This window comes from Panulirus ornatus, chromosome 11 (assembly GCF_036320965.1).
Source record: "Panulirus ornatus isolate Po-2019 chromosome 11, ASM3632096v1, whole genome shotgun sequence".
In the NCBI taxonomy this organism is placed as follows: domain Eukaryota; kingdom Metazoa; phylum Arthropoda; class Malacostraca; order Decapoda; family Palinuridae; genus Panulirus; species Panulirus ornatus.
Genome location: NC_092234.1, coordinates 42,994,304 through 43,022,240, shown reverse-complemented (window position 1 = coordinate 43,022,240; position 27,937 = coordinate 42,994,304). Strand labels below are relative to the sequence as shown.

At 36.3% G+C, this 27,937-nt stretch overlaps 1 protein-coding gene across 5 annotated transcripts in view; it reads left to right on the top strand.

The window, feature by feature from the left end:
* LOC139751433 (eukaryotic translation initiation factor 4 gamma 1-like) overlaps positions 1-8,079 on the top strand; it is a 55,214-nt gene extending 47,135 nt beyond the window's left edge. For 3 of the 5 annotated variants that reach the window (XM_071666843.1, XM_071666841.1, XM_071666844.1), the window contains exon 7: positions 2,916-8,079. In XM_071666843.1, coding sequence (XP_071522944.1) covers positions 2,916-3,086 — 171 coding nt within the window. In that variant the 3' untranslated portion in view covers positions 3,087-8,079. The remainder of the gene's footprint in view (positions 1-2,915) is intronic. The other 2 variants (XM_071666842.1, XM_071666845.1) reach the window with 1 other exon arrangement.
* The last annotated feature ends 19,858 nt before the right edge of the window (positions 8,080-27,937 follow it).

The following is a 27,937-nucleotide window of genomic DNA, read 5'->3' as shown; positions in this document are numbered from 1 at the left end:
TTCACCCTCCTGCATGTTCAGGCCCCGATCACACAAAATCTTTTTCACTCCATCTTTCCACCTCCAATTTGGTCTCCCTCTTCTCCTCGTTCCCTCCACCTCCGACACATATATCCTCTTGGTCAATCTTTCCTCACTCATTCTCTCCATGTGCCCAAACCATTTTAAAACACCCTCTTCTGCTCTCTCAACCACGCTCTTTTTATTTCCACACATCTCTCTTACCCTTACGTTACTTACTCGATCAAACCACCTCACACCACACATTGTCCTCAAACATCTCATTTCCAGCACATCCATATTTTTTTATTTATATTTCTTTCTGGTCTTATGTACAGATGGTCGTGAGTTGCATAGGTCATAAGTCAGGGAGCATCTATTATGTTTCACCCAATCTACCTCACCGTAATTCATTCCTTTTGAATTCCCTTCCATACCAAATCTCTCATACTCCCACTCATTTCTTTCATCATTCCATGTAGTTGTACAACATACTCATATCAAATAGCTCATATTCACAGCCTGGATTTTTGACCTTTGTGATTCATACTATGTTCATTTTTCAGCTGCATAGGTCAAAGTTGGGAGTAATATGCTCTCCCATTATTCATTTTTCTCTTCCTTATTTACACCTGCACCTTTTATTAAGGGACTCTTCTACTGTGTACTGCTCTCTCCCTTATTTCCCCTTCCATATCACAACATTTGCCGAAGATAGTTATTTACACCTGCACCTTTTATTAAGGAATGCTGTGACTTCTACTGTGTACTGCTCTCTCCCTTATTTCCCTTTCCATATCACCACATTTGCCCAAGATAGCTGCAAAATACTTAAATTCTGTTACCTCTTCTCAGTCTTTCTCTCACCATATCAGTACCACAGTGCTGTACACTTTCTTCTCTCACTCTGTAGGGCTTTGCAGAACCTTTACTTTCATTCTGTTTCCTTTCAAACACTATTTCTTTACTTTTACCTTCAGTCACTTACTCTTCCTCACATCATAAAATATACTCACAATTCTGCAAATCCCCTTCACTAGCAGCAGACACAAGATCATCCACATACAGACTTGTCGTTAACCAGCATACCTCACCACCACACTCCACCTCTGCACTCCCTTTCCTTAGTTTTGCTTTCATATCTCTTATCACTTTATCTATGTATGTGTTAAAAAGCCATGGTTACATCACACAGCCCTACCTCACACTCACATGTATACCAGGACTTTCATTCAATTGTCCATCCAATGTTGCACATGCATTTGTTACTCCAACAATTGTCCCCTACCTCTTATATCCTAAGCACATTAAGCATTTCAGTCGACTCAGTCATGTGCTTTTTCCAGATTCATAAAAGCTGCATACAGCTTCTTACCTTTTGCTAGATGTATTTTCATTGTCATTATCACTGCAAAAATCTGATCAACATATCCCCTATCTTTCCCAAAACCTCCGTGCTCGTCACTTTTTCTGCTCTGATTCACTTCTCTTTATCCGTCAACACTCTTGCATACACAATGTACTGAACAAACTTGCTCCCCTTTAATTGCTACATTCATCCTTAGCACCTTTTCTTTAGAATAAAGAAATGATAGTAGCTTTCACCCTATCGTAAGGCACAACATTCTGCTTCCATGGTAAATTACACAACAAATGCTTCCACTCTATCACACTTTCTCCTCCATACTTCATCGTTTCAGCCATAATCCCATCTACTCCAGGTGCCATTTCCTATCTGCAACCTCAATACTGCCCTTTTTACCTGCCTTGCTATCTGCAAAGGTTTTGGGAGCATTGAGGAATGTGTGGAAAGAGAGGTCAGTATCTGTGAGGACAAAAATGGATATGCTTGAAGGTATTGTAGTCCCAACAATATTATATAGATGCAAGGCATGAGCTATAGATGAGGATGTGCAGAAGAGGATGGATGTGTTGAAAATGAAATGTTATGGGCAATACATGGTGTGAGGTGGTTTTGATTGAATAAATAATAAAAGGGTAAGAGAGAGGTGTGCTAATTAGAGCGGATGGTTGAGAGAGTTGAAGAATGTGCTGAAATGGTTTGGACATACAGAGAAAATGAGGGAGGAGATGTTGACAAAGAGGATATATGTCAGAAGTGGAGGGGAAATGGAGAAGGGGAAGATCAACGGGAGATGGAAAGAGGGTGTGAAGAATATTTTGAGTGGACAGAGCCTGAACATGCAGGATGATGAAAAGTGTGCATGGGATAGAGTGACTTGAAACAATGTAGTATGCAGGGGGCGATATGCTGTCATTGTACTGAACCAGGGAAAGGTTCTGTGGGGCGTGGTTGTGGATAAGAGCTATAGTTTTGCTACATTGCACAAGACAGTTAGAGAATAGTTGGAAGTGAATGGGGCCTATCTGTGTCTGGCACAACCTTGTTGACTTGGGAAACAGTAGACAAGTATGAAAAAAATATCATTATTACTATTATTATATTTGTATGTCAAAACATTGTCAAATTATTTTAAGTAAGTGTTTATAAAAGGTTTTCTGCTTTGTCAAGTTTACTTTGATTACATCTTGTTGCTCTTTTTTTTTAATACATCTTCAATTATGTTAAGGAAATCTGTGGGAAATTGGATTTCATTCTTGATTTTTTTTCTTTTTTTTTTAAAGAATGGCTTCTCAAGAGTGCATCTGTTCTGTTACCAGGGATAACCTGCATAAAGATCCAACCTACCAGCCAGAGGTGTTCCATGTTTCAAGTCTAGCTTGTGTTTCTAATAAGATTTCCCACCATGTGTGAATGTAAATGCAATGTTTGCTATATAAAGAAAATGGTTCAGTAAGCAATGACTGTAGCATGTTTGTAAGTCTTTTGTTAGGATGTTTGCATGTTTTAAATATCAACTGATTGTGATATACAAATTGTTCCTTTACCACAGGGCTTAGTAAACCAGAGTTGCACCTATTTGGAAAATCGTCTTGGAGATGGTAGCTTAAATCTCAGACTTCGATTTTTAACACAAGACACACTGGACCTTCGTGCTAATGGGTGGAGACCTCGAGGTGGTGATCGAATCCATCTTCCTCCAAGCAGGAATGTACGAGGATAATAATTTGAAATATGGGTCATTGAGTTATGTACGTGTTATTTATGGTGACGTTTTAACTCTTACATTGTAAGATATTTATTGTTGTATGTTTCTTCACATGTTCAGTGGTCAACTTTCACATAAACCCAGATTTAGAATAGCTCTCGGTACGGCTTCCAATTGTATACCACATTCACAACCATTTTATTGTAGACATTTTCAAAATACAGCATATACTACATACCAAGCATGGTACAGTAATGTAACTCTACACTGCCTCACCAGTTTATATTGTAATCATCACTGATACCTTGTAATTAAATGGCATTGTATTTTCTTTATAATATGGAGGTTACTGGGAAGGTGGTTCTGTTAATCATGTTGTGGAGTTGGTTAGGCTTTATTGAACTTTATGATGCGAAGGAAGTATTTGCTTACTTTGAAATGTGACTATCCATCAAAATTCTTTCCTTACATAGAAAAGTATTTTGGTTGGGCCTTCATATGATTATCTAGTTTACTTTAGCTAGTTGATACCCAGAGAGCAAAACTGAAATAGTAGCAGGTCTCAGGATTCTGATACTGTAGTTGCTTATTTTCAAAACTTAGTAATTTGTATCATTGAAATATTCCACTTTTCAAAATGGAATAATGCCCTGTGAGTATGATGGCAACGTTGTTCTTGATGATGTACTTTTGATTTGAGTAATCAGGATAGTTTACTGCATATTTAGGCTACTGCTTGAAATTTTCCCAAATGTCATGAAGAAAATTAGCATTATAAAACAGTGTAAAAACCTTTTACTGGTAAATAAGTTACTGTTGATGACTTTAATACAATTAACAAAAGAAGGAACAGAGAAGAGGGCCAGGTGAGGATATTCCCTCAAAGGCCCAGTCCTCTGTTCTTAACGCTACCTCGCTATCGCGGGAAATAGCGAATAGTATAAAAAAAAAAAAAAAAAATGAATGTGGTATTCAGGATTTTTTCTTTGTATATTTAACAACAAACATGGTGATAATGATAGAACACCTAGTGACAAGAGAATATGTAAATGTATAATACTGTAGTGTAAAAAGTACACAGTTGTTCATTTCATTTCGCATTATGAAATCCCAGGAAATTTGTACTAATGAAAACAATGAACCAAGAACCTGTGATGAGATAACAATAAAAGATTTTAGAATACAACAAGATAGAATGTAAAACATATCCATAGTCTTAGAACATATTATTACTTTTTTCATTTATCACACATTTATCATTTGAAGATGTAAGCAGTTATAGGTATGAAAAGGCAAGCACTTACGGAAAAGAGAAATGGAGTGAGTGTTCTGAAGGGCTATTCAATACCTTAGATGATAAGATGGTGGATGTGGTGTGTTTGGGATGATATGACTAGTGAAGTGAGAGTCTTGTTGAATGGTGTTGTGAAAAAAGAGGTAGTGAAAGTTTTTTCATAAGGTGAAGTGTCGTGAAGCAGTAGGAGTGGATAGGAATACCAATGAATTTTTCAAGAAAGGGGGTGACATTGTTTATGACTAGTTAATCAGCTAGTCAACATTTTTGTGGCCCTAAGTTAGTACCCTAAGATTGGCAGAATGCATGTATAATGCCCTTGTTTTATATAAAGGCAAGGGAACAAAAGTGAATGCTTGAATTACAGAAGAATTACTCATTTGATGCGCTTGGTAAAGTGTATGTGAGAGTGGTGATTGAAAAAGGGGTGGTATGCAAAGACCATCTGACTGTAGGGAAGCACTGTGAGGTAGAGGTAGAGGATATGAGGACTCAGGCATTTTCTTGAATTTATGTGTAGCATTTATGGATTTGGAGAAAACATACGGTGCATGGACAGAGAGGTCTTATGGAAGGTGCTCCGAATATGTAGGTTCAATGGAAAGTTACTGAATGCAGTGAGGAGTTTGAACAGTGAGAGCAAGGCATGTTTAAGAGTAGGAAGGGAGGTGGGTGAGTGGTTCCTGGTGAAGTTGGATCTGCATCAAGGATGTGTGATACACTTTTTTTTTTTTAATCTATGGATGGGGTGGTAGAGGAGGTAAGTGTAAGGGCTTTAGAGTGAGGGGCATAGAAGGTGAATCATTTGCTGTTAGCAGACAACACAGCTCTAGTAGCAGGCTTGAGAGAGAAACTCCAGAAGCTGGTGACAGAGTTGGGAGAGTTTGAAAGAAAGTTGATAGTAAATTTTGAGCAAAAGTAAGGAAATAAAGTGCAGCAGGGAAATGAGACAGGTTAGCTCTCTCAATAAGACTGTGCTTACTACCAAACTTCTCCCTCACACTGTCATACCTTACACAATCAGCCGACTTCACAACACATAGTCCTCAGGCATTTTATTTTCAATATGTCCTGCATCTTCTTTTCTTTTGCTTTCAAGGCCAAGACTTAATAGAACTCTATAGGGATTATTTTACCTTCAAACATACCCATCTTACCCTTTAGAGAGAGTAACTCCTCCTTCCACATGCTCCTTATTGCACCCAGGACCTCAGCTCCCCTCCCCATTCTGTGATTCTCATCAATCACCATGTTTTTATCCACTGTCATGTCTAGTTTCAAGTGTCTAAAACACTCAAAACACTCCAGTTCCTCCCATCTTTCCCTCCTCCTGATGCACATCATTACTTTTGTTGACATTTACTCTGTTTTCTTTTTCCACCACTCTCACAACCAGCTTCTGGAACTTCTTTCAAGAGATTGCCATCAGAACCTTGTCATCTGCAAACAGTTGATTCATCTCCTGTGCCCAATCCAACCCCAAAATACTGTAGACCTTCCCCTTTCCATAGAAGTGTGGCAAAGCAGCAGGTGTGGATAGGAATACAGATGAACTTCTCAAAAATGGATTGACATTATTTACATGATGTTTACACATTATAGATATTTGCATTTACCACCATAATTATTCTTTCCATAATTTAATTAACGAGAGTCTCCTTCACAAGGAACCACTCGCCCTCCTTCCTTCCAATCTAAAACATGCCTTGCTTTCCGGGTAAAAACAAACCACTGCATTTAGTAACTTTCCATTGAAACCAAATATGTGTGGCACCTTCCATGAGACAACCCCACCAAAGCTACCATATGCTTTATCCAGATCCTAAATGTCACTTACAAGTAACTCTCTTTCTTCTGGCATTTCTCACACATATTCTTCAAATCAAACACCATATCCACTCAACCTTAACCTCTCCTGCAGCTGCGTTTCTCCAACTCACCTGGATTTTCTGTGCCTGCCATCTTCCTCTCAATTACCATTCTTTTATACACCTTACTAGTTATACCAAAAATACCCATGCCTCCATAGTTTTGAGCATTCATTTATGTTCCTTTTGCCTTTATATAAGGGCATTATACATGCATTCTTCCATTCCTCAGAAACCTCACCTTGAACCACACAAGCACTGAACAGTCCGAATAATCAATCATCAATATCCACCCCTCCTTCTTTTGAGGAACTCAACTGCAATCCCATCCATACCTGTTGCTTTGACACTTCATTTGTTAATAGTTTTCATCATAACATCTGCCCAAACTCCCTCACTCTGCATGACACCTCCTCATGCAATATTTCTATCTTCCTTATCATCTAATCTAATGCATTCAGCAGTTCTTCAGAACACTCAGTCCATCTTCCTTTTCTTTTCTTGCTACCATTTCTCCACTTGGTCTTCTCTTGGTTGCCCCCTTGTGTTCTTTTGTTCTGCTCACACTGTTCATCTTCCAGAATGTTTTCTCCTTGAAGTTCATTGGTGTACTTTAACCCCATCAGTCATTTGCCCTTGCTTTCTTGCATTCCTTCAAATCACTGGCACTCCTTTCCTGCAGGTAAAAGGTATTTAATTTCTTTTTGTCTGTTTTCATGGTGCTACTTCGCTGAAGCAGGGGGTAGCGATGCTATTTCCTGTGGGGCAGGGTAGTGCCAGGAATGGATGAAGGCAATCAAGTATGAATATGTACATGTGTATATATGTATATGTATGTATATGTGTATGTATGGACGTTTATGTATGTGTATGTGAATGGATGGGCTTTTCTTCATCTGTTTCCTGGTGCTACCTTGCTGATGTGGGAAACAGCAATCAAGTATGATGATTAATTTCTTTAGTAACCCTTATAAACTCACAATCCATGTTGTCTTTTCATACTCTTTGCACAGGTTTTTACAAGGCTGATCATTATTGCAGGTCAAGACCCTGGACTAGTTAACCATCTTACAATGGGAGGTTGCTACCCTGCAAAAATTGAAGGACAGTTGTGATTTATGGTCTGAGTAGGGCCATATATATTTGATTTCTGTGGCAATTTTCATGTTTATTCAAGGGTAGAACTCAGATTAAATGATGAAGAGAACTACTAGTATACTTTAGATGAGAATGCAGATGGTAATTCCCTTGGTGCTTCCTGATAGTTTAATAAGTCTTTTTTACTTATGAAGATTTTTTGTAAAAGCAATTTACATTTTTTTCTATTGCAGAATACTATTTTCATGTGTAGTGATAAATGTTGTTAAATTCACAAAGAAAAATCATAGTCAACTTACAGCCAAGTAGTGCTTCTTATATCTTGTATAGATAATTTGTATTTGATACATGAAATATTTGCCAAAGGTTTTTACAAATAGTTATTTTATTATTGACATTGCTGTGACCAACTAGTACCCTTGGGGATAAGGGAGTAGAAATACTGCCTCCATATCTCCTGTATGTTCTAAAAGGCAACTAAGAGGAGCAGGAATGAGGGGCTAGAAATGTTCCCCTTCCCTGTTTTACTTTCTAAAAGAAGGAACAGGGGAAGGAGTCAACTAATTATTTTTCTTCTGAGGCTCAATCATTTGTTCTTGATGCTACCTTGCTCAAGTAGGATATTGTGAACATTCATGAATGAAGGAAAGAAAGTAAGTGATCAACTGGTAGAAAGTTATATTGTGTGACGTATGGGGTGAGAAATTGCCTTCAGTAAGAAAGGAGTCACATGCCACAAGAAATTTAAGCACTCTCATCTATTATTTCTCCTTAAAGGTAAATGAGGAATGCTTAGGAACGATATGAATGAGATGATTTCATGCTTAACATATTCATAGGATACATTCAGCATGACTTAAGGAATCAAAGAAAGTGGAGTATCTCTATTATGAGTAGACCTCTTGAATCTTTATCTTAAAGCGGCAAGTAGATGCATGCAAAATGTTTGTACTCGATACACAGCTAAAGAAATATGTTGTGATTGATCTGCCCTCTTCTGACTTGAAAGAACATTATATGGAAACCAAATTACCTGAATGTGTAGTTACTGTACACCATTCCTAGGTAGCTAACTTCCCAGATTATGCCATATGAATACATTAAAATCAGTAAAAGAAAACCAGTAGTAAGCAAACTCAACCAGTCAGGAGTCAAGGGTACATTGCAAAATTATTGGTTATTCTTTCATGCCACAAGCTCCTCTTTATCAGCAAAACCCAGGTCAGATAGCTATACAATCTGCCAAAGTTTTGAGACACCCATGCCTCCATAGTTTGAGCATTCATTATGTTCCTTTTGCCTTTATATAAGGGCATTATACATGCATTCTTCCATTCCTCAGAAACCTCACCTTGAACCACACAAGCACTGAACAGTCCGAATAATCAATCATCAATATCCACCCCTCCTTCTTTTGAGGAACTCAACTGCAATCCCATCCATACCTGTTGCTTTGACACTTCATTTGTTAATAGTTTTCATCATAACATCTGCCCAAACTCCCTCACTCTGCATGACACCTCCTCATGCAATATTTCTATCTTCCTTATCATCTAATCTAATGCATTCAGCAGTTCTTCAGAACACTCAGTCCATCTTCCTTTTCTTTTCTTGCTACCATTTCTCCACTTGGTCTTCTCTTGGTTGCCCCCTTGTGTTCTTTTGTTCTGCTCACACTGTTCATCTTCCAGAATGTTTTCTCCTTGAAGTTCATTGGTGTACTTTAACCCCATCAGTCATTTGCCCTTGCTTTCTTGCATTCCTTCAAATCACTGGCACTCCTTTCCTGCAGGTAAAAGGTATTTAATTTCTTTTTGTCTGTTTTCATGGTGCTACTTCGCTGAAGCAGGGGGTAGCGATGCTATTTCCTGTGGGGCAGGGTAGTGCCAGGAATGGATGAAGGCAATCAAGTATGATGATTAATTTCTTTAGTAACCCTTATAAACTCACAATCCATGTTGTCTTTTCATACTCTTTGCACAGGTTTTTACAAGGCTGATCATTATTGCAGGTCAAGACCCTGGACTAGTTAACCATCTTACAATGGGAGGTTGCTACCCTGCAAAAATTGAAGGACAGTTGTGATTTATGGTCTGAGTAGGGCCATATATATTTGATTTCTGTGGCAATTTTCATGTTTATTCAAGGGTAGAACTCAGATTAAATGATGAAGAGAACTACTAGTATACTTTAGATGAGAATGCAGATGGTAATTCCCTTGGTGCTTCCTGATAGTTTAATAAGTCTTTTTTACTTATGAAGATTTTTTGTAAAAGCAATTTACATTTTTTTCTATTGCAGAATACTATTTTCATGTGTAGTGATAAATGTTGTTAAATTCACAAAGAAAAATCATAGTCAACTTACAGCCAAGTAGTGCTTCTTATATCTTGTATAGATAATTTGTATTTGATACATGAAATATTTGCCAAAGGTTTTTACAAATAGTTATTTTATTATTGACATTGCTGTGACCAACTAGTACCCTTGGGGATAAGGGAGTAGAAATACTGCCTCCATATCTCCTGTATGTTCTAAAAGGCAACTAAGAGGAGCAGGAATGAGGGGCTAGAAATGTTCCCCTTCCCTGTTTTACTTTCTAAAAGAAGGAACAGGGGAAGGAGTCAACTAATTATTTTTCTTCTGAGGCTCAATCATTTGTTCTTGATGCTACCTTGCTCAAGTAGGATATTGTGAACATTCATGAATGAAGGAAAGAAAGTAAGTGATCAACTGGTAGAAAGTTATATTGTGTGACGTATGGGGTGAGAAATTGCCTTCAGTAAGAAAGGAGTCACATGCCACAAGAAATTTAAGCACTCTCATCTATTATTTCTCCTTAAAGGTAAATGAGGAATGCTTAGGAACGATATGAATGAGATGATTTCATGCTTAACATATTCATAGGATACATTCAGCATGACTTAAGGAATCAAAGAAAGTGGAGTATCTCTATTATGAGTAGACCTCTTGAATCTTTATCTTAAAGCGGCAAGTAGATGCATGCAAAATGTTTGTACTCGATACACAGCTAAAGAAATATGTTGTGATTGATCTGCCCTCTTCTGACTTGAAAGAACATTATATGGAAACCAAATTACCTGAATGTGTAGTTACTGTACACCATTCCTAGGTAGCTAACTTCCCAGATTATGCCATATGAATACATTAAAATCAGTAAAAGAAAACCAGTAGTAAGCAAACTCAACCAGTCAGGAGTCAAGGGTACATTGCAAAATTATTGGTTATTCTTTCATGCCACAAGCTCCTCTTTATCAGCAAAACCCAGGTCAGATAGCTATACAATCTGCCAAAGTTTTGAGACACCCATGCCTCCATAGTTTGAGCATTCATTATGTTCCTTTTGCCTTTATATAAGGGCATTATACATGCATTCTTCCATTCCTCAGAAACCTCACCTTGAACCACACAAGCACTGAACAGTCCGAATAATCAATCATCAATATCCACCCCTCCTTCTTTTGAGGAACTCAACTGCAATCCCATCCATACCTGTTGCTTTGACACTTCATTTGTTAATAGTTTTCATCATAACATCTGCCCAAACTCCCTCACTCTGCATGACACCTCCTCATGCAATATTTCTATCTTCCTTATCATCTAATCTAATGCATTCAGCAGTTCTTCAGAACACTCAGTCCATCTTCCTTTTCTTTTCTTGCTACCATTTCTCCATGATGATTATTTTTCTAGAGGTAGACTATGGAGAACTTGGAGCAAAATTTTTAGTGTCTGGTCAAAGATCAGAGTCATTGTAACATGCTTATTTTAACTGTACTTTAATTTTACATAAAAACATCATTTTAAACTATTTTTCATTCAGGTACTTAGGTTCATGATGTGCATGTACTGTATTGCAAGTTTCTTTGCATTTTTTTATTATTCTGTTGTATTGAGAAGTGTCCTCTAGGATAGTAACCCCTCTTTATCCCATTGGAACCTGTGTAAAATGGGTTCCATTTTATGATGATACAACTATGCTATGTTTTTCAGGTGTACATCTCCAATGTAAAGTGGTGGTAAGGTGTGCACTTTAGTCCCAAGAGTTGAATGGCAAACTGGATTATGCTATGTCATGATTTGTGGTCTTGTTTTTATCATGCTAGTGATCAAGAGACACATAATAACCCTAAGTACTTATCCATATCACACAATGTGCTATGTGAAAAAAAATGCTCTAAATCACAAGGTAAAAGAAGGAATGACAGGTCTTTCAGCAATTTTGCTTTAAGGATAGAGCCAAAATAAAGAATAGTCTTTGGGATGTAAGAGGCCCTCATGAGGAATTTTCATCTTATTAACTGTTGCACAGTATTACATGCATGAATGACTTTGTATATGTTTTTTTTCCAAATAGGTATGATAATGGATGATTTTTTAAAAATAAGGAAACACTGTCTTACTGCTTAAACCCACTCTTACGACCTCAGGGTTTTATGAAAGGTAATACTAAAAGTTGAGGACTCCTCTCACATCATAGGTATGATTCATTCATATCTAAAGAGAAAAGAAATTATCTATTTTCTTTCAAATTTCATTTCACTTTAATTTACTTTCATATTGACAACAGATGAGGATTGATAGGGTATTCCAACTTATATTGATATCATGTGATGAAAACAAATCATTAGACATTGTAGTAAACTTAGTTTATATTGGAGAACTCCCTTGTAACAGAATGATAACCAAAGGTGTTTTATGAATTAGATGTCAAAGTACTAGAGTAGCATCTTTATGGGGACCTGGTTGCCAAAACAAGAAACTGCCCTCAGAACTTATCAACCATCATTTAACAAAACATGACCAGTTGATACCATATGAAAATAAACCTTTTTTACACTATCTAAAGGAAACAAAGTTTGTTGATTTTGTGCCGAAGGATTATTTCAGATATGCTTTCTTTAGAGCATAATAATGTGTTTTGTGTGATTGCTGGGAATACTGTACAGTTCACTAATATAAGTAGAAGTAAGAAACTCAATATATTAAAGCTTTTCCTAAATCATAGACTGGGTGAAGTGGATGGGACTAGGTGCAGCCTTTGGTATGACCCCAGTTTTAGACTGAGTGTGCAAGGTGGTATTAGGAGTAACCTTTCGTATTATTAGCATTTATCAGTTTTGTTAAGTTTGTGAATTGTAATATTAAAAGACATTGATGATTTACTTGTATATCTTGAATTTCAATATGGTGCATTCTTATGTATTTGTCATTGTAGATATGACATTGACACCTAACAGCTTTAAGGTTGTGTTGGTAGAGGGTCAAACTCTCTGATTGATAGCAAAGAATCTTTAGTGATACTAGGGAAGCTAATTCTCACCACACATATATCATGAAACATTTATCTTATAAGTTATTTGGTCTTATATTTTCACACTGTCTCCATTTATCATACTAGTTTACAAACTTCCTGTGTAAGGTTTTGTTGTTATATGCATCTCATCCTTGTGTGAGCTGGAAGCTCAAATAGCTTAGCAGGAATGTTTTTTCCCTAAAATCTTTATGTCGAGAGTAGGAATTTTTTTAATGAAGGCACTTCTCAGCTAGATCATGGAAATAATGTTCTAATCGAGGTTAATCTACCCGCTACCTCACTGTGTCGTGTATGCTTTCTAGCATGTCACCCATGAATTGCAACCGTTTGCCATCATATAATTTTATGAATGGTTCTCTATGCTTCTGTTTTGTTCTTCCCTCTTGTAAGTCTTCCTAACATTGTATGGGCTGATCATTAAGGATCAGCTAAAATGACTTGCTGGTCCATTCTCTAACTCTGAAGCTGATCTAACCATCAGAATCTTCACCTTGTATCACATTTTAAGCTTGAGGCTAAGCAAGGAAATGGTTATGGGTGACTTTTGTAGGTATGCATTGGTAATTTCTCCATTATTAATTCTTTAACATTGACACCATTGATATACTTTCATTAAGTAAGTAATGCATATTTTATTTTCATTTGATGGCCATTTCCTGTGTTAGTTAGGTAGTGCCAGGAACAGATGAAGAAAGGCTGCATCTTCTCATATCCATCTTATAGCTGTCATGTTAATGTACCAAAATCATAGTACCCTATGCACAAATAGGTCCCCTCAGACCTTTTCATTGTTAACCCCAGATGCTTCACATGCCCTGGTTCACTTCATTGATAGTGCATTGACCCCAGTATACCACATCATTCCAATTCACTCTGTTGCATGCACACTTTTCATACCCTTGCATGTTGAGGCCCTGATTGCTCAAAATCTTTTTCACTTCATCCTTCCATCTTGAATTTAGTCCCTCTGTTCTTGTTTCCTCCACTTCTGATACATATATCCTGTTTGTTAACCTTTCTTTATTCATTCTCTCCCTGTGTCCAAGCTGTTTCTGCACATCCTCTTCAGCTCTTTCTGCCATACTCATTTTATTACTACACCTCTCTTACCCTTTCATTACTTACTTGATCAAAGCACCTAACTCCACATATTGTCCTCAAACATTTCATTTCTAACATGCTCACCATCCTCTGTACAGCCTTAGCTATAGCCCATGCCTCACATCCATATAATAATGTTGGGACTATCATTCCTTCAACCATACCCATTTTTACCCTCCCAGAACCTTTGCCCCCTCACCCACCCAGTTAATCACTGCCACTTCCATGGTTATATTCACTGTGAGGTATCTAAAATACCTCATTTCCTCCAATTTTTCACCAATCAAACTTCATACCTAAGCTATGATGAGCCTCGACTCTACTAAACCTAATAACCTTGCTTTTATCGACATTTACTCTCAGCTTCCTCATTTTGCACACCCTTCCAGACTCATTCATCAACTTCTGCAGTTTCACACTGGAATCTGCCAACAGTGCTGTATCATCAGCAAACATCAACTGACTCACTTCCCAGACCCTCTCATCCCCTACAGATTGCATACTCGCCCTTTCTTCAAGACTAGCGTTTACCTCCCTCACCATCCCATCCAAAAATAAACGAAACAAATATGATGATATCACATATACCTGCACTGCAGACCTACCTTCACTTGGAGCCATTCACTCACCTCTCATCTTACTTGTACACATGCTTTACACCCTTGATTAAAACTTCTCATTGCTTCTAGCAACTTTCCTCCCACACAGTATACTTTTAAGACCTTCCACAAAGCATCTTTATCAACCCTGTCATATGTTTTCTCCAGATCCATAAATGTTTCACACAAATCCATCCACTTCTCTAAGTATGTATCACACTCATTCTTCAAAGCAGACCCCTAATCTTTCACCTCATCTAAAACCACACTGTTCCTCCCCAGTCTGATACTCTGTACATGCCTTCATTCTGTCAATTGCTGCCCTCATATACACCTTAACAGGTACACTCAACTCTGTAGTTTGAACACTCTCCTTTATCTTTCTTGCCTTTAAACATGCATTTAAAATCCTAACTAACCAATCAACAACACAGTCACCCCTTTAGTAAATTCAATAGCAATGCTACCCACTCCAGCTGCCTTGCCACACTTCATCCTATATAAGACTTTCACCACCTCTTCCCACATCACCAAACCACTCTCCATGACTCTTTCACTTCACTTACCACCACAACCAAAACACCTTACATTTCGCACCCTATCATCAAGCATTCAGCATTACCTCAGAGTACTAACTCCACGTCCTCTTCACTTCATTACTACATGTTACCACATCCCCTCTTACCCCCTTCACCGATGCTTCTACTTATCCTCTTGTTTTTTTTTTACATATCATAAACCTCTTTCCAAAACATCTTATTCTCCTTAAAGTTTCCTAATACTTGCTTACCTCAACTCTCACCTTATATCACAATTTAGGCCTGAGGCTAAGTAGTGAAATGGATATGGGTGACTTTTACAAGTGGGCTTGCAGGTATTTTATTCAGTATCAATTCTTTAACAGTAACACCATAGATATACTTTCCTTGAGTTAAATATTGCTAATATACACTTATAAAATTTTATGATGGTAGTAATATAATTATCAGTAGTTATAGGAATACAGATTGAAATAACATTGTAGTATTTGTGTGGTACCTTCTTACTGTAAATCATATTTTGCATGAACATAAGGGGGGCCTTACATGACAACTGTTTTGGAGCATAGGGAATTTGTAGTTTGCACATTATTTTTATATATATATATGGTTGTATGGTTGCGAGGCGTGGGCTATGGATAGAGTTGTGCGCAGGAGGATGGATGTGCTGGAAATGAGATGTTTGAGGACAATGTGTGGTGTGAGGTGGTTTGATCGAGTAAGTAACGTAAGGGTAAGAGAGATGTGTGGAAATAAAAAGAGCGTGGTTGAGAGAGCAGAAGAGGGTGTTTTGAAATGGTTTGGGCACATGGAGAGAATGAGTGAGGAAAGATTGACCAAGAGGATATATGTGTCGGAGGTGGAGGGAACGAGGAGAAGAGGGAGACCAAATTGGAGGTGGAAAGATGGAGTGAAAAGGATTTTGTGTGATCGGGGCCTGAACATGCAGGAGGGTGAAAGGAGGGCAAGGAATAGAGTGAATTGGAGCGATGTGGTATACAGGGGTTGACGTGCTGTCAGTGGATTGAATCAAGGCATGTGAAGCGTCTGGGGTAAACCATGGAAAGCTGTGTAGGTATGTATATTTGTGTGTGTGGACGTGTGTATGTACATGTGTATGGGGGGGGGGGTTGGGCCATTTCTTTCGTCTGTTTCCTTGCGCTACCTCGCAAACGCGGGAGACAGCGACAAAGTATAAAAAAAAAAAAAAAAAAAAAAAAATATATATATATATATATATATATATATATATATATATATATATATATATATATATATATTTTTTTTTATTTATTTTTTATTATATATATATATATATATAAATTACCCTGCATTACTTACTGATGGAAGTGGTGAAATTTTATGTACAATGTGCATTTATGTCAACATAAGATCAAATCAGTTTCTGAACAGCCTTTTGGATGCCCTTAGTGTCCTAGAGATGGTGTAGGACTTGTTTATGCAGCCTATCAAGTTCATCATTCCCAACCTGTATAGGTTTAGCTGTTTGTAGGGCCTTCCTGAAAACTGGTCTAGCTTTTCTGCAGACATTCACACAAAAATGTGTAAAAAGGTCAAATTTTAGTTGAGGTATTCTCAGTTTTCTTTCTGAGTTTATTGTTTATATATTGAAATAAGAATGCTATTAAATTTTTAATTTTTGAGGGTTTACTTTGCTATGATGTTCCCAGACCTTGTCAATCATCATTATCAAGCCAAACTGACTGATAAATCCCTCCTGTCCAAAGGAATGCTACCTTAGTCATTTGTAAATGTTATAATCAGCTTATACCCGTTATGTGGATACAGAACAGATTTGAAATTTATGGTTTAAAAAATCATGAGAATTTGGATTCGGCAAGTGAGGTGTTAGGAAATATCTGTTTTAATAAAAATTTAATATGAATAGTAGTGCAGTATTTCCTAGCAAGATAGGGTGATGAAGTGCATAGTAATAAAATGTCAGTGATTCTGTTCAAAGAATATGTGCATCAAAAATAAGCAGAGACAATATCTTTGCAATAATGACAATATAATTATCATTATCTACACAAGAAAGTGTGAATTGATGGTTAACTGTTCAAATGAAGTAGAACTAGAGTGGGACAGTTGAACTGTTTTGTTAAGTACGTACAGTGAAAGACAAAAGTCTGTTCCTGGTTTATGTGATGATTATATACATCTGGCAAAACATGATGAAAGACTTGCCTTGACAACATCTTAGCATTTGGTTAGCCTGATTTCAGTGGAGCTTCATATGTGTTGATTTAAATGAATGTTTGAATAATCCTCTGGGTGATGCCATATAGTTGTGCTAAATTTGATCATATTAGAATATAAACCTTCGTAGATCAATTTAACATTTGTAAGTAAATGTACAGAAGCAATGGCGATATATAATTACCTACCTGTACTGTACAGGGAAGGAGTTTTACACTTGTGGGGTCCTGTCTCTTGAACATTATCACACAACTTAAATTTTTGTACGCTGTTTACAATAGCCATGACTTCAATCATTTTATTCCAGTCCAACACTCATACTAAATATGTGCTTCTTCACCTTTTTCAACAGTATCATGCTTTTATTCTATGGTATGTCTTATGTTTGGTCTCTTCTTACTCCTGTTGAAGAACTGTTCACTACCTACATCATCAGGCTTTGTATATGTTTGGATATGGTGAGTACATGAAAATTTAGGGGCAAGGTTTCAGTTTTCAGTATGGGAGGTGCATCTTGGGCTTGGAGATTCTTGAACTATGTTGAACTAGTATTTGTAATGTTTTAGAGATGGTTTCTGTCCACTGATTAGAGAAGATAAATGTGTATATATCTGGGAAGTGTGGCTTCAAATGTCTAATTGGGTGATGTTTAAACAGAATTGTGAAGATGGTTGTTTAGAGCTTGTCAGGTCATTTTGGTATTCATATGGTTGGCTGGAATGGAAGTGAGGTATCCACCCAAGGATTCCCATCTAAGGGAATCCTGTGGTGCTCAGGAAGCCCATCATCTCCATCAGGTGTGGCCATATGTTAAGAAGTACGATATACATACATCTGTGTATAGTGAGTGCAGGATAATTTTAGTTTATGTTCAGTGCCTTCAGTAAGGAAGTTGCATCTTGGGCATGAGGGATCTTGTGATATGTTCGTATTGATAACTTTAGAGATCGGTGGTGTACAGAATAGCTGTGGCGTGTATCTTCAGGTGGGTGTATGTCTGATGAAACAGAATTTAAAACTGGATTATGAGGGCAATTGTTTAGTGCCTGTTTAATCATGTGTGCATATATTTTGTTAATGCTGTGTTTGTTGAAGGTGAATATGTAATTACTATATACGCTGCTGAAGTATGAAGTAAGGATAAGCTTTTCTTTCTACCTGTGAAAGTTTGAGAGGGAGGGGTCTAGTGCTGCACATATTACGGAAAGGTTGTACTGGAAGTATTATTGTTTCCTTGCCCAGCTTTTGAATGTTTGTGGTTGTTATGCAGCCACTGATTGCTCTGTTTTATGTGGAATGCTGCTTTTCTTACATTTTCTTGTGACATGGCAGATGAACAGGAAGATGAGACACAGTTAGGTTGCATTGGGTGAATTTTTCCAAATGTGGTGTTAGTGTGTTTTAAGGGCATTTATTTTGTTTATGTATTTTGTTTTGTTGGGAGAAAAAGTCATTGTCATATGTACCTAGTATGGTTGATGGTTTGTAGAGTAGTAGTGGTTGACCATTCAGGATGATGGGAAGATGCAGGTTGGATTCAAATGTTTGGGGTTAAAAGGGTGACTGAATCTCAGTAGGGATGCAGATGTTGAGTGAGCCAGTATTCTAATTGTGTGATGTAGTGTTGCACATTTGTTGTTGTTTGAGTAGTGTCAGGGTGCTGTGAAGTGACTGTGAGTTCCTCTGAATATAAGAGGACTTTCACATGATTTGCAGGTGATAGAAGGTCATGCATGAGTATAGTAATGGAGTGATTGAGTCTAATGGGATGATGTGTGGGAGAATGGTACATTTTGGCTGCCTATTGTGGGTCAGTTTTTCAAGGAGTTTGGATATTGATGATGGCACTGATACAGGGTAATAGGAAGTAGGGAGTTGGATGGCATGGAGGGTTTCAGGATGGGTTCCATGTCAGCAAGTTGGGAATTTGGCAAGTAGCATGGTTGAAGATATCATTAAGCTTTCAGATTGCAATAAGACTGAAGTTCTATATGTATAAATTTCATAAGTTGTCTCTGGCCTAAGCTGTGTCCTCATTTTATTCAAGACAGAAAGACAGATGAAGGAATTCCCACAGCTCGGTGAAAGTCATAACCTATAAGAAGCTCTAAGTAGCAGTTGCAACCTTTTTCTGCATGGTCGGTCATCTCCCTCAACTAATATTTAGTGACAGCTTCGAAAGCTGAGATGAGCAGTCAAGGGACTGGAACATTGATGTGGTGTTAGCAAGAAGAAACTATGACTGAATTGAACAATTCAGAGCAGCCAGAAGGTGTCCTCTTGGAATAAAATGGCCTTTGATGATGTTTCTCCAGTAGATACAAATCTTCACCTTTGGAGTTAATATTGACACCATAAAACCGCTGCAGAGAAACTGCAGAAGCTGGTGACAGAGTTTGGTAAAGTGTGTGGAAGAAGAAAGTTAAGAGTAAATGTGAATAAGAGCAAGGTTATTAGGTACAGTAGGGTTGAGGGTCAAGTCAATTGGGAGGTGAGTTTGAATGGAGAAAAACTGGAGGAAGTGAAGTGTTTTAGATATCTGGGAGTGGATCTGTCAGCGGATGGAACCATGGAAGCGGAAGTGGATCATAGGGTGGGGGAGGGGGCGAAAATTTTGGGAGCCTTGAAAAATGTGTGGAAGTCGAGAACATTATCCCGGAAAGCAAAAATGGGTATGTTTGAAGGAATAGTAGTTCCAACAATGTTGTATGGTTGCGAGGCGTGGGCTATGGATAGAGTTGTGCGCAGGAGGATGGATGTGCTGGAAATGAGATGTTTGAGGACAATGTGTGGTGTGAGGTGGTTTGATCGAGTAAGTAATGTAAGGGTAAGAGAGATGTGTGGAAATAAAAAGAGCGTGGTTGAGAGAGCAGAAGAGGGTGTTTTGAAATGGTTTGGGCACATGGAGAGAATGAGTGAGGAAAGATTGACCAAGAGGATATATGTGTCGGAGGTGGAAAGATGGAGTGAAAAGGATTTTGTGTGATCGGGGCCTGAACATGCAGGAGGGTGAAAGGAGGGCAAGGAATAGAGTGAATTGGAGCGATGTGGTATACAGGGGTTGACGTGCTGTCAGTGGATTGAATCAAGGCATGTGAAGCGTCCGGGGTAAACCATGGAAAGCTGTGTAGGTATGTATATTTGCGTGTGTGGACGTGTGTATGTACATGTGTATGGGGGGGGGTTGGGCCATTTCTTTCGTCTGTTTCCTTGCGCTACCTCGCAAACGCGGGAGACAGCGACAAAGTATAAAAAAAAAAAAAAAAAAAAAAAACGCTGCAGTCATCTGGCCTTTTTTTGTTAGCATACCATGCCTCAATGTAAAGATCTGCAAAACCCTTTTCATCATGGGTTTGCAGTCTTTAAACTAACAGAAAGTGTAGGTATTATACTCGCTCAAGGGAGTTAGGATACCCTACTACAGTAAATATTGTAGCCATGAGAATGTGAAAATGACATTGCGCCTTGGGTATTGAAAGGCTGTCAAGAGGAATGTGGCAGGTAAGTCAAGCAACAAATGACTGATTTGAAAATCGTATTGACATTGAGCTGAAAAAAAATTCTAGGAGAAAGGCTCCTAATGGAAATTTTATCTTATAGCATCTCTCTACCTTTCCCTTATGCTTTCATTAACAACTATGGTAAATAAACCTTTAAAAAATTGTTTTCTTGTGTTTAAACTTGAAGTTGTCCATGAGTTATCACATGGTCTGAACTAAACTTTGAGTTAATATCCTCATGACTCGGGTCTTTCACTAAGCTGTCAATGTCCCCATTGTGCCCTAAAAGTCAAGACCTGCAACCACAGATGAGCAGTAAACGCACTCTGTTCTAAAGAGATATAACCTGCTCACCTTAAAGATATCTCCCTGTACACTCTCATGGTCTGTTGACTAAAGGGTTATCTTTGTTCTCAACATTTTTGCACCATTGACTCCATTAATATTCCAGCTACAAAAAATATGCTTCTGTCTGCTTCACCAATATCTGTGAGTTTTATTTTACTAAACTGGTAACTTACCCTGTTTCCATTTTGGTTCTACACATTTTCTTTGTCATCATCAGCATATTTAGGCTTGTCTATTCACTCTACTCATAAAACAAAATGAAACTTCCGGCATCATAACACAACACATTAAATATCGAATTTCAAACAACACATTATATTTTTTCAATTCTCTTACTATACAGTGAGGAATAAAGCAAACCTCTTTTGACTATCCATACACTTTAATATTTCTTCTCTAATATATCTATCTAATATGATCATGTTCACAAGAGGCTGACTGGAGTGGGGTTATTCATACTTTTAAGTCCTACTGACTTTCCATATAAAATACAATAATAATGTTGACTTCAAACGAGTTGACCTAGACTTTAAGTAAAGATGTTTCTGATAATTCATAAAAAAATAACAATTTGACAACTGGTAAGGAATTTTAGGCAAAGGTATAAAAATTACTACAGATGCCTAGGAATCCAAACATTTGAAGTTTATCCCATTCCCTATCGGATATATATCAATACTTTCACTGTTCTGAATGTGCTTAAAAACATCTGATCAAATTCCAGGTCCACTACATGGTACACAGTAATCTATTTTTTACATTATTACAATTTGTGCCTAAACTTTCCATCTCCTGTGAGCACGACCCATGAAACACAGGGGAACATTTATGTACAATGTTCTGTTTGGTATTAAATGCATAATATCAGATCTTCCATCGTAATATTACTCTTAATTTCAAAATATGAAAATAAATGTATTAAAAATAACTAAGCAACAGGCAACTTGTGAACATTACCTTCAATTGTATCATTTTCATGAAAACTGAATTTTATATTTCCCACTTATTCACACAAATAATTACATCACTGAAACAGAACATTAGTAAACCACTGCAAAACAAAATTCTGGAGACTAGTAATAGGTAGAATGTGCCTCTCAAAATAGCCACAAGGCTCACAATTTTGCAGTATTACTTAATGGTCCAGTAAGGTTGTTCTGCTTGTGTACTGGAAAAGCAGCCTTGTGGGTACCACATGTAATCTTAGCGAAAATTGCAACTCACATTACAAGTTGTGCTAACTGTATTTGGGCGGTTGCATTATTTACATTGACGTCTCCCTGACCCTACACTAAAATATATTCTGTGTGAATAACGTTAATAAGACTGATAAGTCATACCGTCCTGTTAATCATATATTTGATTCAAGAAAGACTCTCACCACTCTAAAACCTCTGTGCAAATAATTGGGGTGCCTTCAAATGAGCCATAAGGCAGACCTCCCAGATGTACAGCATGATTTATCAGTCACATTATAAGTCCATATTCTTAGTTATTGCTTGAGTTATATAACTGAGAACTGACCAATCAAACATGAATTCTTGGAGATTAGTCTGCATAAGAAAACCCTTCAGTGTTTGTTTATCTTCAAGCAGTTACTAAGAATTAGGTGTAAAAAAGTAGGGAAGGTCTGAAAATGACATGTGAATACACACTGACCATGATCATGAATACATGACTTTACATAAAAATCTGGAACTCTTAAATCTCTATATACAGTGATACTTTACATGCTTTTACAAAGCAAATGATAGGCCATGAAAATGATAAGAGATCAGGAATACTTTCTTGGGAACTGGGCAAGAAAAAAAATTCACAAAAAATTCTGAATGTCAAAAATTAATACAGTAAGGAACTGTAAAAATAAATATCTTATGATGACTTATATCTACATAAACAGTGAATAAGAAAACAGCTGCAGTCTTTCTTTGCATATAAAATCTTTCAACTTTGCTATGAATATGAAATTCCTTTTTTTAAATTGGGATAGGCCAATTTGAGTACCAAGTATTATTATTTTGACGAGAGGTTTAAGTTGGTATGAAAGTACTCGAGAAAAGCTTCTTGGCAGTTACAGCACAATCTATACACCACCACCTCAAGTACCTTACCAATAATACCTCTGTTTGGTTGCACTTGTGTGCCAATCATCCAGATTCATTTTTGGATGTATCAATGATGCCAATGTAAAGTTCACAGTGCATCCATTTTAAGAGTCAACATTTATCCCTTTGAGTAGCCCAAAGAAAAATACCCAAAGAAGAGAGAATTTCTCCAGAAATTAAATGAACATGTTTATCTTTTGATTCAGTTACTGGGAGATGATTGCATAACTTCTTAAGAACTGTTTTGGGAATAAATTGATGTGGTATACTACACAGTAACTGCTTACATTCCTTTCTTCAAGGTTTTGATGATGACTGAAATATAGCTCAAAGGAATCAGAGAAGCAAACTTATTGTTGAACTTTAATGTGGAATCTAAGTAAAAACTGGATTAAACTACACCATTCCATATTAGTTCTTCTTATGGTATTTACTCCCTGTACAATTCATTCATACAAGAGTGTTTACCATATTCACTTTTCCCCTTTTCATAAAATTAATTTAAAAAATAATCCCATTATATTAGATATGCATTCCCATGCTTACATTTTTCCATCTCGCAATTACATTCAAAATCTCCTCAAATGCTTTAAACAAGGAACTAACAATAAGCAAATTTTCAGTTTTTACTACTAAATTTCATGTACGCAAAATATTTGTCAACGAAATCATACAAGATCAAGATGGCAACTTATAAAATTCATATGTAAATGTACTGTGCATCCTTGCACTTGTGCATGTGGCGATGATGTTCAATCTCTCTCTTTCTCATTTGCATTACTACTAAATTTTGAGGAGGATGATATTCTTACTTTATCAAAAATTTCTTGGTAATCTTTTAAGCATTGATCCTAAATCTTCAACACTCTGAAAGTTTGTTTAATGTTATCTTTTTATATCTTGCATCTCATTAAGAAAGCTATTATTGTTTACAAGTTTACTCACTCAAATACACTGTGTAGATATCGAGATTTCTCTGACCTATTCAAATACGTGAAACCATGACAACTGCCTCAAATGCCATCCATTATATTTTATAACATTGAAAATTTCTGACATGACAAAGATGTGATTACCTTTAAATCTTCATTATTCTGTTCATGCATATTATCATTTAATATCTATGGAAATATTCTGCCTAAATGTTAATTTCAAAGAGTTTGGTAAACTATTTACACATTAACTTCTGGATAAATGGCACCCTGATAAAGTAACAATATACTGCCAAAATACATTCATATTTGTTTTAACATTATATAATGTAATGTAACAGTTTAAAAACAGCTTAGATGTCAACACAAACTTTCATTATTTGCAATGTAAAATAAATAAATATAACATCTATTCCAGTCTTTGAGCTCTCTATTACCACCAAGAAATCCAAGCTAGCAATCTAACAATAAACTTTCACACTATAACTGGTTTACACAAGTGAGCAAGTACTCTTAAGTTTAATGATTCCTGTCACTCCTATCTTGGTGAGAATGCCTTGGAAAAAGACAAAATAAATACTTTGACAGTAAATACATATAATGAAATATGTAGTTAGCTCTGAACCTTATACTTAAATATGAAAGAAAAAATTATATATTTAATTACATAACCCCAGTGCCCCTTTCTTGGGGCTCCTGCAACTTCATGGCTGCACTACAATCTGTAGAAGGGAAATAATGGACTCCTTTTGAGTGAGAAGTTCCTCAACGAGTTTGTACTCCTTTTCGTACAATGACAAAGATTCATCCTTGACGAAGGTGACTTCACTAATGGTGTTACCTCCATGCAGAAGGAGTCCGGTAACACCTATATATATATATATATATATATATATATATATATATATATATATATATATATATATATCAAAATACTATCCAGTATACTGTAACCTAACAAAACTTTAATTACTAAGCTTGGGGAAAAAAATTAATTCCTAAAGCTGGAAATGGCAAGAATTTTTCTGAACAATGTGAAAGAAATTTTGAAATCTTACACAAACTCATCTCATTAACAATGAGACTAGGGATATATGCGTACATATGTTACATTGCTTTTATCTGAGAAATGGGAATTACAAATCTTATGTTAGGCACCACACCCCAAGAAGTCTAACATGTGCACTACCATGTGAAACCAAACATTTAAGTGTTCTACATACGAAGGACTACTAAACGGCATGATTCTTAATAGTAATAACATACACCATGATTAAAACAAATATGCACAGCAGCAGCAGCAGCAACTTAAATGGTAGAAAAATACAAATATGCAGAGCAGCAGCAATTCATATGGCAGTTACTGGGGATTTTGGCTGATAAATACTCTCAGTATTTAAAAAAAAAATCAATACTGATATATATATATATATATATATATATATATATATATATATATATATATATATATATATATATATATATATATATATATATATATTTTGTATTTTTCAACGAAACTACATTCCCATACTTATAAACTGTATGGCCCAGTGGAAGAAAGCTGAACTTCAAAACTGCTGCTTCTTACCTGGACTGGTTAGGCAATGACAATCCTGTCTTCCATGCCATAATCTGGTTCAGGAAGCACTGGGTTTTGATCAAGGTAAGTTTAACAGGAGGAACTGCTCTTTATAAAAAGCATGTGGTAAGATGTAATATCCACCTTTGATTGGGGCAAAGATCAGAGATTTCATATGAAAACTCTTTACTTAAACACACACATGAGCATGTATGAATCCTAAGAATTTTGTATGTTCTGTATAGAGAACTAAGTACATAAAGTACAGTGCACCATATGTTATGTAACATACAACAATGCTAAAACACTGCAGTGTGTTCTGTATACATGATAGTATCTCTACGTCATCAAGAGCTGCATGTTCCATGTAAGCAAATGGGTCACTAAAGAATCAGATATGTGTAAAAGGATTAAGAGTAAATTGTACATAATGCTCTGTATCACCAGTGATGTTGGTTACTGTGTATTGTACATAACTGGTTGTATGTAGGATCATATCGTGCAATCATGTTTGTACTAAATGTACGTAAGAGGACTCATGTTTAATATCATGATGTAATTATGAACAATAAAAGTGTTACTATCCAGGTAAGTTCTTTCCATAGTGTAATAGGTGTAAAAAAAAAAAAAAAAAATTAGATAAAATGCTACATGAAATACAAAATACTTTTAGCCCTTTCAATGAAATATGAATTGAGCTATGACCTATATGTCTGTGAAAAAAAAAAAAAAAAAAAAAAATATACATATATACATATACATATATATATATATATATAATTCAGCTTGCTGCACCAGAGTAATAACAATAATATTCATATACTGTATTATACTTTGGCTCAGGGTTTGTTAACAGAAATCTGCCTGGACAGTGTCGCTCTGTTAAAAAGATTCCTTGGTATAATCAAATTTAATCCTTAAATATTTTGTGTAACTGGATTGCACTATAAAACTTATCATTTGAGCTAATGAGCAATCAGAATACTGAAAAAAAGTTAAACCATGTTATATTCTGGAAAATTCATCAAGTAACAAAACATATTGTAAAACATTGAGAGGATGAGTAAGAATTATGAGAATTTATGTAAGCTAGGTTGCAGTTTATGAAGATGTTGAACCTGTGATGAATCTCAATGCCAGTCTTGACTGGCAACATGCAATTAACCCTAATGACGTTACAAAGTACAGAGTCTTCCAATTTCTGATGCACCTTGGGAAATGCTATGATAAAATATATTTACTACTCAGAAAATATGGCTAATACATATCCACAGTATTACATATTTAAAATAATTCAAGATATAAAATTTACATAACAAAACAATGAACTTAGTTCCTCTGTTACATAGAAGCAGAGGTTACAATTACAAGGATTAGATAATAGTAGACTCCAATCAACCAGCAACTAATCCATGTACTCTCATGAATGCTTTCCTATCAAAGTAATTACTGAGACCTTTTCCTATGGCCATTATCACTGAAGCAATCTCTAGATGTTGCTTTAACATGTTGTACAATGTGTTACACCTCTCGAACTTTATGTTTTATCCTCATAATCTTATAATCTTTAGAGAGCCCATACACAAACATTTCATTAGAGCAAATTCAGCACAACATATGTTGGTATCTTGTAAGGAACTTTAATGCAATTATATTGCTATTTGAAAAAAGGAAATAAAATTTTAAGATTAAAATGTGATGAATGTCTTAAAAATCTGTAACCTTTCCGATTTCCCATTTACTCAATTTTTCAAGTTTATCCAAAATGGTAAACCATGTAAATCAGATTTTCATTACATATTTCAAGTTAAAAATCATCTGAATTCTTATGCTTGCATAATTAATTAACCCTTGGAACGTTATTCCCTTTACATTATAGACATATCTACAATCTCAAGGATATACTTCACAATATATAAACCCCTGAAGCATGAATCACTAAGCATCCTAGAACTAAATATATAAACCATGAAAACACATGGCACAGTTTGACATATACCTTATGATATTAATCAAGCCTTCTACAGCTTGTTTCACTGGCTTACAGCCAAACGAAAGCAGAGAGCAATTTTTCCTTCAATGGTATATTCATGTTAAAAATTTCACATAAAAAGACCCATAAACGGTAGGTCTCCTTACATGTATTGTGGACCAGAATTGGAAGCCACATGATAAAGAAATGCATTACTTCACCATTTTCTGTCTACAAATGTAAAAAAAAGGCAGCACAAATATGGCCCACATGTTTTCCAATAAGAGTGAATTCTTGGATACACACACACACACACACACACACATACACATCTTTCATGCTTGTTTGCCATTTCCCACATAAGTGACGT